General features: G+C 36.6%; 1 protein-coding gene across 2 annotated transcripts in view; it reads left to right on the top strand.

Annotated features, from left to right (window-relative positions):
* Positions 1-18,201, top strand: part of agbl1 (AGBL carboxypeptidase 1) — a 250,858-nt gene that overhangs the window by 202,624 nt on the left and 30,033 nt on the right. For both annotated transcript variants that reach the window (XM_066701926.1, XM_066701925.1), the window contains one exon: positions 1,217-1,380. In XM_066701926.1, the coding sequence (XP_066558023.1) occupies positions 1,217-1,380 (164 nt within the window). The remainder of the gene's footprint in view (positions 1-1,216; positions 1,381-18,201) is intronic.

Genomic DNA, 18,201 nt, shown 5'->3' with positions numbered 1-18,201 from the left:
GATGCTTAGTTTTTTTTGTTATTTCATGCTTTCTTTTTTGTCTCCATTAATGTTTTTGCTTTGTTTATGTACTATATTCTATTTAGAATATGTTCTGTTCTGATTTTCAGGGCAAAATGAAACCTTTGGAAATGCATGGGTGTATTGACTGATTTTAAAATGTGGAGAAAAATAAATATTTTCATCAGTGTGCAGTACTTGTCTTGTGTGTTGTATTTTGATCAATATATTCATGTACTTTACTCTAATAATATCTCTGAAAAAATCAAACCGAGACTATATCATTAGAAAAGTTGAAATGTTAAAAGTGTTTTAGATTGAGCACAGCAGTGTGTAACTGGTTCAAACAGAATCAGATCGTATGAAACGTGTGTGCCATATGGTGACAAAATTGTGTTTTTATAAATTATTGTATAGTTTTGAATAAATCGTTTCATTTTGCAAAAGATCTGAGGCATTCTGTTACTTGTGTGTGTGGTTGTGTGAATTGTGTGTAGTGTTTTGACAAAATGAGCCCTTTTTTCAAAATCATGCTTAAGCAATCATAACAAACTGTAAATCAAAACTTTGACACACCCACTAATAGAAAACTACAAACATGTACATCATAGTGGTTTAATTTATGATTAGAAGAAAGTGGAATCTTACTAAAAATGAAGCCGCAATTGAGTACAGTTCTTTAGTTTTCTATTAGTGGGTCAAAGTTTTGATTTAATCCAGCCCTTAATATTACGTGAATACATTTCAGCAGGTGTTCCTTGTGGTATTTTGTGATTTTAGCTCAAAATGCATGGGTTGCAGACCTTGCCGCAGTGTTACCTTTTCTTGTCAGTGGATAAAAAGAAAAGGAAAACCACTATTATAAATATTTCACACTCCTAGCCTCCTGTACTCACATCAGGTTTGCCAAGCTCATTTTCTTCAATGTATTTCCCACTTTTTCCTCTTTATACATCTGCTATTCATTTCTATTTTGTGTAACTGTCTATTTTTTTGTGGGTGTCCTAAGTCTTATAATGAAGTCACTCTGTGGCTAAATACATTTGTCAAAGGTGAACCTGTTTTTCTTCCATTTTGCATCTGGCTGGCTCCCCAGATTCAAATTAATTCCTTTACAATCTTTGTGAAAGTATATTGGACCTTTGTAAGTTCAAGTTGGGTTAGTATAGATGAACCTCAGGGAGTGAACAATGAATGGCCTGTGTGTGTTCCCTAGGGTCTGCAGATCGGCACCCAGGAACTGGAGGAGATGGGGTTGAATTTATGTCAGAGCCTGATGTCCCTGAAGAAAAACACTCTGGTCTACAGCAAGAAGCTCATTAGCCATGCTTCTGCTCTCCTGGATCTGGATGACAACCTCTTAGACCACAAGTCTCACAGGTGAGTTCAGGAGGTTATCAGTGCCTTCAGGCATAAGGGTCCAGATGATTAGAAAAGGGACTTTATAGGATACATTATTAATTGCCTAGGAAGTGCTCTTCTGTGCAAAATGAAATATGGGGATTGTTGGTAGGGTTCCTGGTAACAGACATAGTATGTGTGCAAGCCCAACCCAAACTGGACACAAACACAGCAGTATCTCCTAGCTTGGCCTTAGGTTGAGGATTGGCAGATGCTCATTCAAAAATGTTACCATGATAAGTGATATAGGGTAAACAATTCAGCTCGATTTTCAAGTGCTCATATTACTGAGTGGATTGCACATTCGATTAACTGTTAACTGGTTGTCAAACTTCACCTTTAGTGATGAATGCCTTTTGTGCCACTGGCCACTAGGGAAAGGGTATGGGTTGATTAGTCTATGATTGTCACAAATGGTTGGTAACTTCTACTTATTATAAAGTTAAGTCCCATTTCAGGTAGATGTATTTAAATCTGTTTTTTGTTCAGCAAAAATGGTTTTGTATGTCCCATGAATGATACCTTTACAGAAGCAGCTTGGCGTGGTTGAGTTTTCTTAATTGTCCTCTGTCTGTCAAACCTTGCAAATCCTCTCTCTGTGTTTGCCTCCTGTGTGTGGTGCAACACTGACAGAAAAGACTCTTTCTGGAAAAGACAGTGACTCACTTTTTCACTATTTTAAAGGTAATCATGTTTGAAAGGATTTATTTGATGTCACTCTACAATTTTGACGTAACTCTAAAATCCATTGAAAAATGAATTATTACGTGTCTCAATGTGCTTCATATCCGGGTTGATAACATTGGTGAATTCTAATAAGATTGTTTCTCAAGTTGTAAGAACTTAAATTAAATAAAATGTTTTGTCCAATTTGAATATTTATTTCCTGTCCTCATAAAGTACTTAATTCTGCTGGTATTAACCTAGTTTACATTTGTTTTTCCTAAAGTGATGCAATCCGTATACAACTCTAACTCTTTCCCTAGTGAATGATGCAATTTCAGAATTACACAGTCCAAAGTTTAGCCTAATAAATCAGTTTGATTTCTCAGTTGTCTGAGACACAAAATACACACCTACATTTTTGCATACAACTACAGTAACTAACTCTAGAGTAGGTAACATGCTGTTCAGTGAACATATGTTTTTCATTTCAGCTTATCAAAATTCAGTATTTGTAAAACCTAAGCCATTAGTAATGTATCCACTGTGTTGAATTTTACAATTATGCATAAAATACCCAATTTGAAGATAATGTATAAAAGGGTATTTTAAAAGCATAGGTTAAAACAGATGGCAAATGTCTATGCTTTAGACTTGTTAAACCAATTTACTTTTATCATACATAAAACATAAAGTGTATGTAATACTTTATTGCAAAACTGAGTTATCTTTCCTCTTTGGAGGCAGTTGTAACTGAACCTTAATGCAATACATTATTTTCTAAAGTCTTTTTTAGCATTAGTCATAGCTATGATGGATATATTTATTATTATTTTTAAGAAGCCATCTACATTTTCAGGGTATATGCAGAATTATTTTAATATGTTCTCAGATCAAATGTAGGCAATGTAGAAATGCATTTTTAAACAGGCATGTACAGGCTATATCTTTTATGCAGTATCCATAAATACTTCAGCCTGAGTAAGGTATATTTTCCCCATGTTAATAAGATGGCTAATCTTCTAAGCAAAGAATAAATAGCTATAAGTGGATATAAATCAACCACCAGGATACAAATATATGATTCAACCAATAGGGGTTGCCCATAAATATATTATATAGAATACAGATCTTACTTTGGTGCTTTTGCTACATATGTGGAAGTCAAGCCCTTATAGTCTGACAGTTCTGCCATTTAACTGATGCTGAGAAATAATAGCTTAAAATTTATAGCTGTAATTCATTAAATTATTGGAGAGGAGATTATTTATGGCTCTGGCTTTCTCATTATCTCCCTCATCACTATATCTTCCATCAACTGAGTGCCTATGACAGGACAAAGACAAGACTTTTGTTGTCTTTTGTGTTTTGTTTCACCTCATTTGTGGACACATAAGATAGAGTATTATTATTATTATTATTATTATTATTATTATTATTATTATTATTATTATTAATAATAATAATAATAATAATAATAATAATAATAATAACACTGAGGTCAGGACAGCAGTCACTGAACACCTTCCGGCGACTGTACTTGTAATATAGCATCTTTTTCTCCTGAGTTGTTCAGCACTGTAATTGTACTAATAAGATTGTACTTCTTAAATTGTATTTTGAATTGATTATACTACTGCACTTTTGTAATGCTCAAATATAATGTTGTATTGATTTGTAATATTGTACTTTTGTAACACTTGTGTAAACTGGATAAGGGCGTCTGCCATACATACAAAAATAAATACATACATACATACATACATACATACATATACATAAATAATAACAACAACACCTAAGCTAAGGATGAGTGTGTTAATGAAAATGTGAGAAATGTTAGATTAAACTAATATTTTGTAACCAGGGAGTAGTTATGGTCATAAGGTTTGCATCATATTGTATTATCTTTTCGTTTTACAGTCATGCACATAAAAAACATTTACCTTTACATTTTTTATATTTTGTACATAAAACTCTACTATATTTTCACAACTAAAAGTAAATTAGTACATAAGTAGTCATGTAAAATATTATTATCTTCAACCTTATCTACTTCTGTGTTGCACCCTGCTGAACTTTATCATATTGTTAGTATTTAATTGTTGATCTATTTCTTCCGTGTGGCCTATTGTCACATCAGTCTCTTTACACATTTTCTCTTTTTTGTGTTCTAGCACATTCTGTTGTTTTTCTGTCTGTTCTTGTTATTCTGATGATAGGTCTTTCCAATGCTTCTTTGGGTCATCTGTTTTGTTTGTTTTTGACCATTCTTACATTCAGGGTCCAGGTTTTACGCCTACAGTATGTATTAATACAGGTATTACACATTTTCCACAGACTTTCTTTTCAATAGCATTGCTGTTTGTTTCAGACATTCTGTCAAAACTGGTTTATGTTGTTGATGGACCCACAATTGTTTTAGGTCGATGTAATCTACTTCATTCACTTTTGGAAAACTAATATTTAAGCATCCCATTCCCTATTTTCAATCTGCTTTGAAGATAGCTTCATGTTACTTTTACAATCTTTAGGTCTCATTTACTAGAGTAGACATAAGACACATAAACATCTGTAACATATATATGTAATATATAAGTAGAGCCCTGCATTTTATACAGCCAACTTTCTTAAGCTACATTTATAGCGCAAAGTGTACATGTTGTCTGCTTAATTAAACCACTTATTTATTATGAATCTAATCAATACTATTTCTTAGAACCTGTAAATAAATTAAATGTTTTAGTTTCTTAGGAAAACATAATACTGCCAATAAAAGAGTAAACATTTATATATATATATATATATATATATATATATATATATATATATACATAAAAATATTGAATTTATAACATCAATGCTGTTACAATTATATTACAAATAATAATAATAATAATAATAATAATAATAATAATAATAATAATAATAATAATAATAACACAAGGTTTGGCATTTCACCAGACCCTACATTATTTGCCTTCCTTTGCACAATTAATCCCAGATGTCCCTCACTTAACTCAGCCCTACTTACCTGCTTTACTTTCTTTCCTATTGAGGACCCCAACAAAAATCTTTTTGTTGGAACCACTGCCAGCTGCTGCTCTTCTCTGCTGCTTCAGATAAGCTTGTCACTGTTCAGTGCAGCTCATGACTACTGAATCCAACATCTCTGAAAAAACAGTTTGCCATGTCTAGAATCCTCGACAGCCCACTTCCACTGGGTAAACCCAGACTCTCCACCCTTCTTGTTCCACTTCAGCAGGTAGTTGAGTATACAGAAGTTGAGTATACCAAAGTCTCTTGCTCTCATACGCTTCATCAACAGTATCCTTCCATAGCACTGTTAATTCTACGAATTTAACAAAGTGTGCTGATCCATACCACAAGACAATGTCTGGTTGAAGATTAGTGATGGCAATTTCAGGTGAAAATATAAGCTGTTGATCAACATCTGCCTGCATTTTACAATCTCTAGCATCTTCCTGTTTTTTCTAGACGTGGCTTGGTTTAATTACCTTTCTTTGGTGCTTGCTCCCCTGAATTGAGAAACGTTGTCCTTTGTATGTTTTGATTGGACCATTGGCAATGTATTGATCATGCTCAGCATTTCCTTCCTATGCTGAAGCCAAACATCTCAGTACTTGGTCATGACACCAAGTAAACCATCCTAGGCTTAGACTCACTCACTCACAAAATGTTCTTTAAAGTTACCAGTGATGAACACAGAGGAAACAACAGAGCATCGTCTTTCCAGAGATTTAGATTCTGTGGTGATGGGAGCATATAAAATGTTGACCTGATGAGGAAACAAATTATGCTCTGTTCCATTGACCATAGGACCACAGCAGCAAAATCGTTTTATTCCAGAAGATATGTTCAATCTCACTTATATAATCACATGAGTACAATCTATAGCTCCAATCACAAAAGGAAAGATGTCCACCTGGTTAAAACCCACCTTGATCTTTTGCAATTTTGTCTTCTATGAAACTTACACTCATATATTTCCTGGTTGGTTTTAATAGGGCATGCAATGCTTTAAAAAGGTTGGTAGAGAGATGCTAGCAACTGCAGTTATGGTGGTTTGAAACATCCCAGAGGCTAAATTATGTAATGAGCACAATAATTTCCTAGGCCAGGAACAGCATGATTCCTGCCAGTGAGAAGATGGATATCCTCCTTACTTTCCTCATTTAAAGATAATACTCATTTATGCTCAATCTAGTGAGTATTGCTTCCTTCAAAGAACCTAGTAGGGTTTGCCTTGCCCTAAAATGTCTTTGATTATTGCTGTCCACCAGACTCTGAATCCTTTTTTCTTCCTATCTCCTTTGATAATGGGTCAATTTTCTGTTAGAAAGGAGTGCATTTATGATGAGGAAAAATACTTGTGCTGAAAGGTAGCTTTTTACAAGATGGATATAATTGGGTCAGTGCTAAAAACTACACATATTTATTAGTATGAATAATGTGAATGAAGGCCTTTTGATTTAACTGGTCTGGTATCTAAGCAAATGAGGATATCCATTGTGAATTGTAGATTATGTTCATAGTGTTCCATTAATCTTCAAAATGTTCTTCTACCTCAATGTCTTGAAAGCTTCTTCCAATGTGATTATATGGATATTGTCTGATTAATGGACAACCTTCCCAATGTTCTTGCTGTCTTTAGCCTTACTGATATTGTTGAGTATTTATAAGTTTTGATGATAAGGTTGATGTTGGTCTTTTCATTCCCATGCTTTTTAAGGTATCCAAAAATGTGTGTTCATGGAGTTGAGTGCATTCCTATATTCAATTAAGTCTATGATGTATTGTACTTAATCTACTTCATCATTTGTCTGGTCCAGGTTTCTTTATCTGCCCTGTGAGACTAGATAATAGGGAAGCCTGTTAAATGGTCTTCTTCTGACCTCCTTTCCTTACTACAGCCTTGTCCCTGTTATTTAAATTATTTCCACATTCCAAACGAAGTGCATTAGAAGCTAATAGCCTTCCAGATCTGTTGGAATACAAAGTACCGGGAATAAAATATAAAAGATGAAAACGAAATAAAGAATATTTAATTTTCCAATGTTCAAGGAAACAGGATTTCAGGAATAAAGATGATTATGCTGCTTTAAAAATAACTACCAGAACCCCCCGCCCCCACACACACATACACGTTTATGAAAGGCCTTCATGTTTTTTGTTGTGCTGGATAACAAGTGCTGAGGTTTCAGTGTCTAGATGTCTTCTGCCTGCATTGAAGTGGCATTTTGATCAGTCTCTCTGACAGCCAACACGGCTGCTGTCAACAGATGAATATCGCCTCCCTCTGAAAGCCTTCCTTTTTCAGCCAGCTAGCTGTCTGCATTATGCAGACCCATACCACCTCCACACTGGTCTCTTTTTTCCACTTTCTTTTGTTCTTAATATATATAAAGCTGGCATATTACATCCCTCTGTTCTGTGAACGTGTCTCTGTGTATAAATAGCAAAAAGAAAACGGATGTTCATTTATAAATGCTCAAAAACTGATCCACACTTGTACAATAAACACATTTTTTTTAAGAATACATATCAATATAAGAGTAAAATTCACAAAAAATTAAGAACAATACAATGCATATTAAGAAACACATACAACATTTAAAGCTCAGTAAGTAGTCTCTATTGGAAGGTCTAAGGCTTTGCTCCAAAATTGAATGAATATTTGTTTTAATTTAAAATAATCTCATGTTCTCGGTTCAAATGGAGGTAATTGGTATCTTTCCAGTTTATTTGGATACAGTTTTTATAAATAGTAAGTACAACATAATAGGATTATTTTATTTTAAAAATAAAGGCAAAACAAACAAACTTTACTAGGGATCATTCCTTAATGATATCCAAAGATATCAGTGAATTAATTTTGTCAGGAGCCTTGTAATTGCTCCATCCCCAAAGTATACACATTCATGTTCCCTATTCATTATCACATCTTCAACAATTCATTTAATTTTGGATCTGATCTTTATAGTTTATATGGTGTATAACTAAATTTGTATTGTAGTTTTCTCTTTCTTAAAGACATCTGCTCATTCCTAATACATTATGCAATCCAGTAAATGAAAAAAAGTTTGTTCTTTTTATGTTTTTTATTTGTACTCACTAATTTAATTAAGAAAGGCAGAACTACATATGCTTAAAGAGGCAGTGACAGATTAACTAACTTTTAGATGTTTGTTTTACTTTGTATCACCACCCCCACACCATTTAAGGCTAAGAGCTTTAGAAATAAATGCTTTCATTGTTTGAATTTGAGGGCAACATAAGAGTATGAATATTAATTTTATATAATTTTAAACACAGTGATTTATCTTCATGCAACACAACTCTAAATTGCAGATACAAGAGCCTTAAGCATAACAATAAATTGACAAACATATATATATGGGAAGTCTGAAACAATCTTCATTTTAAAAATAATTTTAAAATAATAGTGAAAAAAGTGCAATTTATTGTTAAATTCAATTCCTAAGGATACTGAGTTGTTTGGAAATGTGTTTTTTTCTAGACAAAATTACATTGAAGTAAAGAATCTCACTTTGCTCCAAATAACATTAGGTTTCTGATGCAACACTGGTTTCTGAAAATGGGTTCATGGGATATTGTGTTACACAGTAGGAAGTGCTGAAAAGTCATAACAAACCTGCCAATAGGCCCTTAGGCGCTGTGATACACATAAACAGTGGCAAGGGGAGGGCACAAAATGTACTTCCTTTTTTGCCACGGCCAGATGGCCTGCAAAACACACACAAGGTTGGGAGCTATTTTCATTTTCAGATAACCAGGGTTGTGACAGCAGCCTAACGCTATCTTTCTATTCAGAAATAGTTCTCAAAGAGGTTATGGGAGCAGCTACACGGGCAGACAACACATGTGCACCTATGAAAGAAGAAGACCCCAACACATCAAGCTTATAAAAATGCATATAGGTAGCACAAACTTTGGTCAAAAATATACCTCAAAGGAGGTCACAACATGCAGCCCTGTCTCTACTTGAATGTACCATAAGCCTGAGGCAGTGGCAGTCCAGCAGATTCGTAGGCCATGGCAATGGTGTCCACAATCCAGTGGGACAAGGCGTGTCCCAGAAACTGACGAATGCTTTTAGTATGATCCATGTAACACCTCAAAGTCAAAGACATGACTGGCAAATATAAACTTTGAGAATTTACAGGTTTGTCTAGCAGCTCCTGTATGAATTTCTAAATCACTGCCAAAGGACAAGACATTGGGTCATGGCCTCTGTCCAGACGAGGGGTCTCCTACCTTTTTTTGATGAGAGCAACTTTGAAAAAATTAAAGACGTTGCGAGCTACTTTTTATTTAATGTTTTTTATTCATCATCAGGGGGACATGTAAGACGCATCTAACATTAGCTCTGCTAGTACCAGCAATCACCACTTCCTCTTCTAGAGTTCAGACTACGCACAACATACATATTGACATTGAGGTTTGCAATATTTCTGGAAATAAATTTGCAGATATTGTATTATTTTGGGCATTTTTAGCCAATCATGGCTAATCAGGGGTGGGATAAAGGAAATGTAGATTTGATTGGATAGTGTCTGGGAGTTTGCGTGTCTGATTTGTGAGAGATAACAAAATATGATTAGCCTAATCTGAAGGCCGTTGCACACTGGATCCGACAAATAATTTGTAAAAGTTGTCCATTAAGGACATTGCACATGAGGTACACAGCCTTTCCCGTTTCTTACACTATTGTGGGTTTCGGAAGCTACAACACTGTTTCTTCTTCCTCAACTACAATTATAATAATAATAATAATAATAATAATAATAATAATAATAATAATAATAATAATACATTTTATGTATAATGCCCTCTTTTCATACCCAGAGTGCTACAAGTCAAGCAAGAGTCAAAACAGACACAGATACAGCTGGTTAGCCAATAAAGGGGAAAAGCAATAAACATTGTTTGAAGATTGTTTATTTGTGCTTAACCACTTTCTAGGAGAATTCTAGCTACATCAGTAGGTACCAATTATGCCCACCTCCTACTATATTTGTAGTATACTTCTTTGTGGTTAGACAAGTAGATGATAAGCTTTTCCATCAATCCACATGACTTCCTATCATTTTTCATTGGTCAATGTAATTTTTATTGCATGTCAAATCGGATCGAATTGAACCAATGCTATTCCAAAATATATGCATCACTGTCGTACGACAATGACAGACTCAGTGTGCAAGGTGGGATACAGAATGTTTTTTTTCTGATTGTATTCATTATCGGGTCCATTATGCAAAGGACAAATTGCATGCATGTACTTTCAAAATTGTTTGGTGGCCTGTTGGATACCCCTGGTCTTGACACCACATCTGGAATAGCTACCATTAATAAGAATATTGTGACTTTGTAGAGGGGGCTCTCATACTCTGAATCATGTCAAGCAACTAGAGACATCAACTCATGAGCAGGTGCCAAACCCACAGCTGCAACAGCTCTGGGTTCATTACTTTGTCCCAAGCCTGAGTTCCTGATACTCTATGGCTCCCCATGGAGTAGCAAGATCAGTGTGGAGAACCATATCCTCCAGGGCCAACAGAAGCACCATTGTTTTTCCAGAAAGGCCAGGAGAAACAGGATCACAGGAAGCCTCATGAGCCCATGCTGGTGTTTGACATGGAACCATAGTAGGCAGTGAGCAGACCCTCTCAAGGTGAAGAAGTATACACTCACCCTACCAAATCAGTTACCAGTGCACTGTACCACTTTCAGGTGGTGACACAAGGGGACTGCCCCGTAACAAGGATTTCACCACTGTATTTGTCAGTCAAGTGAAAGACCAGGAGAGCAGTCCTGATCGAGCTCAGTCTGGGCTGGGCCCACAAGAGGATCCTGCAAGCCAGAAAGCTCAGCCCCCACTGACTCTTGAGATAGACCACCACAAAAGTGTTGTCTGACCTCACCAGTTTTCTCCCAAGTTGTCCTGACCATGGAGGCATCCAACAATAGTTGATGGGTGGTCTGGAATGGGAAGGAGTCCGCAGGGTGTGGATGAAGCCTTTACAAGGCTTGCCACATGAAACTGCTGGAGTTTCATGTAGTCTTTCCATGCCTTCATCACTTCCTGTGAACTCCTTCCCATTCCAGACCACCCATCAACTATTGTTGGATGCCTCCATGGTCAGGACATCTTGGGAGAAAACCGGACTGAGATCCATGCTGAGGGTCAGATTCCCAGGTTATCTCCACCAATGAAGCTGAAACAAAGTCAATTGATAAGAACCAATGGCTATCATATGCAATGTCAGAGTATTGAACAAGGCCTGAAGATGCCTTATGTGAAGGAGGCCCAAGGCAAGAGCCTGCAAAATATCCCCTAACAGACCCATCAGCCTCAGAAAAAACACTGCACTTCTCCCAGCCTGAACTGGGAGAGACAGGACTGAAGTCAGAGAAGTTTTTATGTACATATCCAGTCCCAAAAACTGTGGCTGTTGGTTTGACACTTTTCTCCAGATTGTCCATGAGGCCCAACTTTTGAAGAAGTACCAAAGGCATGTGGGATGCTACAAGCTCTTCAACTGAGCTCAAATGAGCCAGTCATCCAAGTAATTGAGGACGTGAACATCCTGGAGCTGCAGAGGGGTTAGGATGCCATCCATGCACATGGAGAAGGTGTGAGGGGTGACCAATAGGCAAAATGCAAGGACACAAAACAGACATCTTACTTAGGCACCAGGGAATATTTGAAGTGAAGGCTCTCTTGCCCAGCAAAGAGGGGTTCAATCAGTCTGAGTGGGAAGTCCTTGCACCTGGCTACCTGCTCTCCAGCCCTTTGGCAAACAACCTGCCATCTGCTACAGCCAAATATTTCAGATTTTGACTTATCAGTCCAGAAGCACCTGCTGCCATTTTTCTGCACCCAGTTCCTGTGTTTTCGTGAATAGTTGAGTCGCTTGGCCTTGTTGCCACGTCAGAGGTATGGCTTTTTGGGCGCACGTCTTCCATGAAGGCCACTTCTGACCAGACTTCTCCGGACAGTAGATGGGTGTACCAGGGTCCCACTGTTTTCTGCCAATTCTGAGCTGATGGAACTACTGGACATTTTCTGATTGCGATGGGAAGTCAGCATGATTTGTCTTTCATCTGCTGCAGTAAGTTTCCTTGGCCTACCACTGCATCTGTGGTCCTCAACATTGTCCATTTCTTTGTGCTTCTTCAAAAGAGCTTGGACAGCACATCTGGAAACCCCTGTCTGCCTTGAAATCTCTGCCTTTGTACTATTTCAGGTTATTCACTGGAGTTGAACTGCTTAAATTTCATTACAAACTGGAAAAACGTTTGACTGGTAGTGTATATATGTTAAAAGCAGTCGTATATAAGCGGGAGGGCCATGTGCACCAGACATGATGCTGTCACGCACATTGACATACATCAAACAACTCCAAACCACTTGCATGGGCATCCACAACATGCCGAACGACAGTGAGCACTGAGCACAGAGTGATAATAAGAATTGGGCCGGAGGGTCAGCAAACATTTAGCGACAGTGAGCAGTGAGCATTGAACATTGAGCAACAGTGAGCACCAAGTGTGAGGCAGCACTGTGGACTCCAGTAGAGCTCTGGACTCATGACTGAAAGGTTGAGGGTTCAAATCCTGGGTGGGACAGTGCTGTTGTATCCTTGAGCAAGGTACATCACTTAGATTGCTCCAGTAAAATGCCCAGCTGTATAAATGGGTACAAATGTAAGTTGCCCTGGATAAGAGCATCAGCTAAATGACAAAAATAATAATAAAAGTGCCAAGTAACAGCAAGTTCCTCAGTGTGGGACACCATGCAATTAAATGTCAGAAACCAACCAACCAGAGCAAGGTTAACCAATCTCTACACTTCTTAATAGAGAGGCCTAACAATAGAAAGGTTAGAGCCCTGTCCCCCTGAAGCAATAAAAACTACAGTGCAGAGCAATGCTGGTCAAGAAGACCATGGAGCAGCAGGCATCGATCAGGCCTGCTGTATTTAAGCTCAGAGTTGTTAAATTAGCCATTATCAACAAAAATAAACCAACAATATCTACTTACTAGTATAAGTGTATCTATCATTAGGGTGAGACCCTTCTGGAAACAGGCTGAATATGATTGAATGGCTGTCTGCTTCTGTTTGTATTCACATGAAATGGCTTATGATATTTCTGCTTGGTGAAGTGTTTCTTTTAATGCTTCCAGACATGTTTGTGTTGTCCCTGCTCCCCCTCAACAAGGGAGCAAATATTTCTTTCTACTCCAAAAGACAAAGTGATTCCCCTCAGCTTTTTATTTATGAGAGTTTTTTTAAAACAATGGAGCAATAACTCACAAGACATGCTTTACAAACTGCAGTTTTAATCAAGTTCGTTAGAGCTGTTTGTATTAGTGAGGTAGCCTTTCTCCTTTAAACTTCAATATCAGAAAGCACAGAAGCAGACGTTTTTCCTCTTTACTGCGCAGGAACCAAACTTCAGTTCCAGTAAGTGCAAGTCAGATTTATGCCAGCTACATTTTGATTTAAGACGGAGTCTTTGAAATTCATGCAAAATCAAAATAGGGAACATAATTTAAGAGCAGAAATGTAAATAATGTTTAAACTTTAAATTATCACATGTATCTCAACAAATTTTGAATAGACTCCAGTACTATCTATAGTTAAGAAAATCCACATAACACTGCATTCTGACTTCTAGAGCAGTACAATATTGATACAAGTACATTTAAAATAGTTCACGTTCATAGAAATAACACTTCAATTGATCGATTCAATATTTTTTTCGAAACAATATTCGCATTCAAGATATGTATTGTTTATGAGGGTTGATTGATGAGGGAGGAATCATCTATCTGCACTCCCTAACAATTCCTAACAAGTTCTGTGTTTTTAGAATCAACACACACAATCCACGCATCATTTTACATTCACAAAAGAACATACTTTGCACCACTTGTTCAGTTATTCATTTTCCATTTTTGTTTCTCAAACTTCTAAGACATGATTGCCATTCCATCTTCCACATAAACAGACACACACAAACACACTGGCAGGATGGCCATGAATCACTATAAAATGTAATAAGGTATATAAAAACAACAGTCATTTCACAGCCAGGTCCCCCGCAACCATGCCTGCCAGTCTTAGCCAGACTGACCTGAGGTAAGCAATTCCTCATGTCTCAGAGTCACTTTCACTAACAATCATGGAGAGCAGGAATGAAAGTGAAGGAGCATCCATCCTAACGACAGACGCAGGTCAACAACGATCAGATCAGAATAGAGCATGATTGCCACTGAACAAGATAATCAAGTGTTGCATTTTTTGTTCTTCTTTTCCAATATAATTTAGAAGTTTTGACTTCTAGGCACATCTCATGTAATATTCCATGGCAGTACTAAAAAGGCTGGTGTTTTCAGTAAGCATCAGGTCAGCAGGGAACCTGGTGCATGACGCGAGTAATGACACTGAAAACAATAGCACAGCCATCAGCACTCTATCTATGTATTGTGATGCCCTCTACAGTGTGTGTGCTCATAAAAGATGGATGTAGCTTTGCTGTAATGAGACCGCAACTCTGACTATAGGATTTAAGCACACACACACTGCTGCTACACCAAAACAACTGGTTCGCTTGGCGAGGCTATAGTTCTGTCCATTTGAGTCTTATTCATTACACTGTCTAACTGACATGTGTGATGAGGGTAAGAGTGGAGGAGAGGGGGAGGGGGTTCCTTGTCAAAAGATAATTCACCTGAAGACCTAGTAGACTAGTAATCTACTCAATTGAGTAAAACTGGTATAGTGTTCCTTTCTTCATTGCTCCTTTGATATAAAATACCTGCTCTTTGACATTAAATAACTGCCTACATTGCATTCATTATTCTCACTGGTTAGGTAAACAAGAGAAATTAAAGCATGCTCTCTTAACCCCTTACACTCCGAAATGAAACCTACGAATTTCCATGTTTCAAACAGTTGCATTTGCTGAGACTTTGCAGTAGTTACCTATTGATTACTGTGAGATCTATAAGCAAACAAGCATTCATTTTTACTTTGGAAGAGGGATTTCAATTGCCTATGACAACCTTTCCACCTTTTTATTTTTATTGGACAAAATTGAGTGGTATCACTAAGATGCATTTATGTATATATTGTTGATTATTATTTGCTTTTGTTGCTTGCATTTTTGGGCAGTTTGGTTAAGGGAAGGGAAGGTAGTAAGATGGTGTTTTATGATGTAGGCTTCTGTTTAAATGCTACATGTTATAGAAAATTAACATATCTTTTTTTTCTTCATATTCATGATGATTTCCTTTCTTTTCACTGTTATGATGGGTTTACGCCCTTCATTTATCTCTTGATATCATCAATTTTTCTCTGGCTTAGGGATTATTAACACTGGGTTTGTTGGCTAATTGTTAGTTAGTATTCATATACTGGTAATGCATTCCATACTAAAAACAATACATGAACAAATGTATACTTTAGTGGTAGAGGAATGTTCTGGTTCCCCAAAGATTAGGCACCATTAGTTCTTGCACTATGTATTGTCAAAGCTTCTGTTCTCAGCCTAGGTTAGAGTTAGGAATGGAATAATATTCCTTTTAACAGCACTCATTTTGCAATAATGCAATAACAAATCTGCCTTGTCCACTTTTGACCTCAGCTCATTGGTATAGTCATTGCACACTGTGCTGCATGTGCAGTCCTGAGGAGCAACACAACTAAGTTTACATCCATTAGTGTCATTAGTCTTTTAGTAATTAACTTGTGCACATTTCATAGTAATTATGAAAAGCATCAGTTCTGGCCAAATCCATTCTGAATAAATGATGTCCCTCTGTGAGATGGGGCTACTTCAACAGTAACACATTTTAACTGAAATTACAGCTTCTGGGATACTGGCATATGCTAGATACCAATTCTCTGTGCAGATCATGTTTAGATTAATTTAATTAAAGTGTAGCATTTTTAAATATTAAGAGCATGCTTTCTGACTTAACTAATATCTCAGAACAGAAGGCAGAGAATATACAATTATTATTTTCTTTGTTTTGTATTTTCCCCCCACTTTTGAAGAAAGGAGGGGTTCTGTGTTTAGGAATTATATTCTACAGCCGGTGTGCATGCTGACATGGCAGCTCAATCATAAATCTCTTTTTAAAACCAAGCCATGGAGTTCCATACTTGAAAACACATTACTTTAAAAATACCCTCAGTAGCACTGATTTTAATCCATTTTCAGAAAGTACAGTAGCAGTTCTTTTTGTTCTAAGTGTCTCTAATGGTTTTGTGAGCGTAAGCTGTAAACAAGACTGGCATACCCTGTGCAGCCGTGCCAGTCTCCCAGGGGGGGTCTGATTAAAACACTGTCCCCTGCCGTCATTCCAACTTGCGCACTCCAAATCTGACAAGCCAGACACAGCTTGTTGCTTTTAATCTGCAAATTAAATGATTTGTGGGACTCCAATTTGTATTATTTTTCATATTTAAAGTGGTAAGCAGCTTAGCCCAAGTAAGTACATTTATTGTTTTAACCTGCACATACGTATTTTCTATTTTTATGTTTAGGATGATGCTCAGCAGTCAATATACTGCATTATCCCACCTGGTTGTCAATATGCTGCATTCTCCAGATTGGCTGGCAATGTACTGACTGCACCTGTAAGAATCTGTCATCCTCTGACTAGCACTTTAGCCTGGAAAATGAATGCAGTATTTACCTGTAATGTGTGTGCATGTATGTATGTTGATTAATTAAATTAATCTAATAATCTTTATTCTCTATTATTAAAACTGTTCTGAGAGATTAATATAAGTATTTTACATACTGTAGCAATTCAATTCTCTCTCCTTTTTTAGTGTACATTCTCCATTGATAAAAAAATAAAGATCTTACAGAACTAATTAAGATTTTAGGTAATTTGACATTTTACTATTAGCCTTTGACTGGATTCTTACGGTTTAAAGCTATGTTTACATGCCCATACCTTTTCCGTGGTCTCTTTCTCCAGTTTCTTGTGCTCACCTGCGTAGTTCCAAAATGTCTTTAAAAGAAATATGATTACCCCTAGAAAAAAAAAAAAACAATAACATTATCTGCAATACTTCACTGATTTTATCAGCAGCATTGATCATCTTTTGTGTGTTGTGGTGAGGTAGGGAGGGTAGAAGGCATTTCCTCTCAACAAAAAATAATTATCCATATTTTATAGGCTTGAAAGATTCATAATTCACTTGCTGGAGAATTCTAAACTGTGGTGATCTTTAAATTAAGAAAAAAGGGAATCTCATTATGGTTGCAATGTATGAAGTGTTTTATGTTGTTCCTGGCTATTGTCAAGTTTATAAATTACTGACATTTGCAAGCTCTTGTTTAAGAGGCAGCAGACTATCAGCCTACCAGGCAGAATAAATACCTGAGTTTTATGAAAAGAAAGAGAGTTAAAATATGTAGTGTATGTATCACTGTGTTGCTGTTGATGGACAACTTCAGGAAATGCAGTTTTTGAATTTTGCCAGTGTATACCCAAGAAACAATAGTGATTTGAGCACACTACATGTTTATTAGCTTGAAAAACATAAACATATGTAATGTGTCAATTCAATATGCTTATCTACTCAATTGAATAGATACTATTTCTCTCAAGCTGAATTTTCTCAACTTTCTTTACATTTATTGGTTTTCAAATTCTAGTAGGTCATCCATTTTTAGTTTATCTACTTTCCTTAACTCTGTATATTTATTTTTTTACAGATTTGATTTAAACACTTCTGTTTGGTGTAAGTAGTGAGTTTCTTTTGAGCAGATTCTTTGTATTTTGATTCCTTGGGCTGGATTAAATTAAAACTTTGACCCACCTGCTAATAGCAAACCACAAACCTGTTCATCATAGCGGTTACATTTATTATTAGAAGAAAGTGTCATCTTACTAAAAATGCAGCCGCAACTGAGTACAGTTCTGTAGTTTTCTATTAGCGGGTGGGTCAAAGTTTTGATTTAATCCGTCCCCTTGTTCCTTTCGGATTTCTCTTTTTGTGTGTTAACCTAAGGCTCAAAGCTACATGTGTTCTTCAGAACATACTTTGTAAAAAGAGAATATTCA

The sequence above is a fragment of the Amia ocellicauda genome, chromosome 4, assembly GCF_036373705.1.
Source record: "Amia ocellicauda isolate fAmiCal2 chromosome 4, fAmiCal2.hap1, whole genome shotgun sequence".
NCBI classification, from domain to species: domain Eukaryota; kingdom Metazoa; phylum Chordata; class Actinopteri; order Amiiformes; family Amiidae; genus Amia; species Amia ocellicauda.
This window is presented reverse-complemented; position numbering and strand designations above follow the sequence as displayed.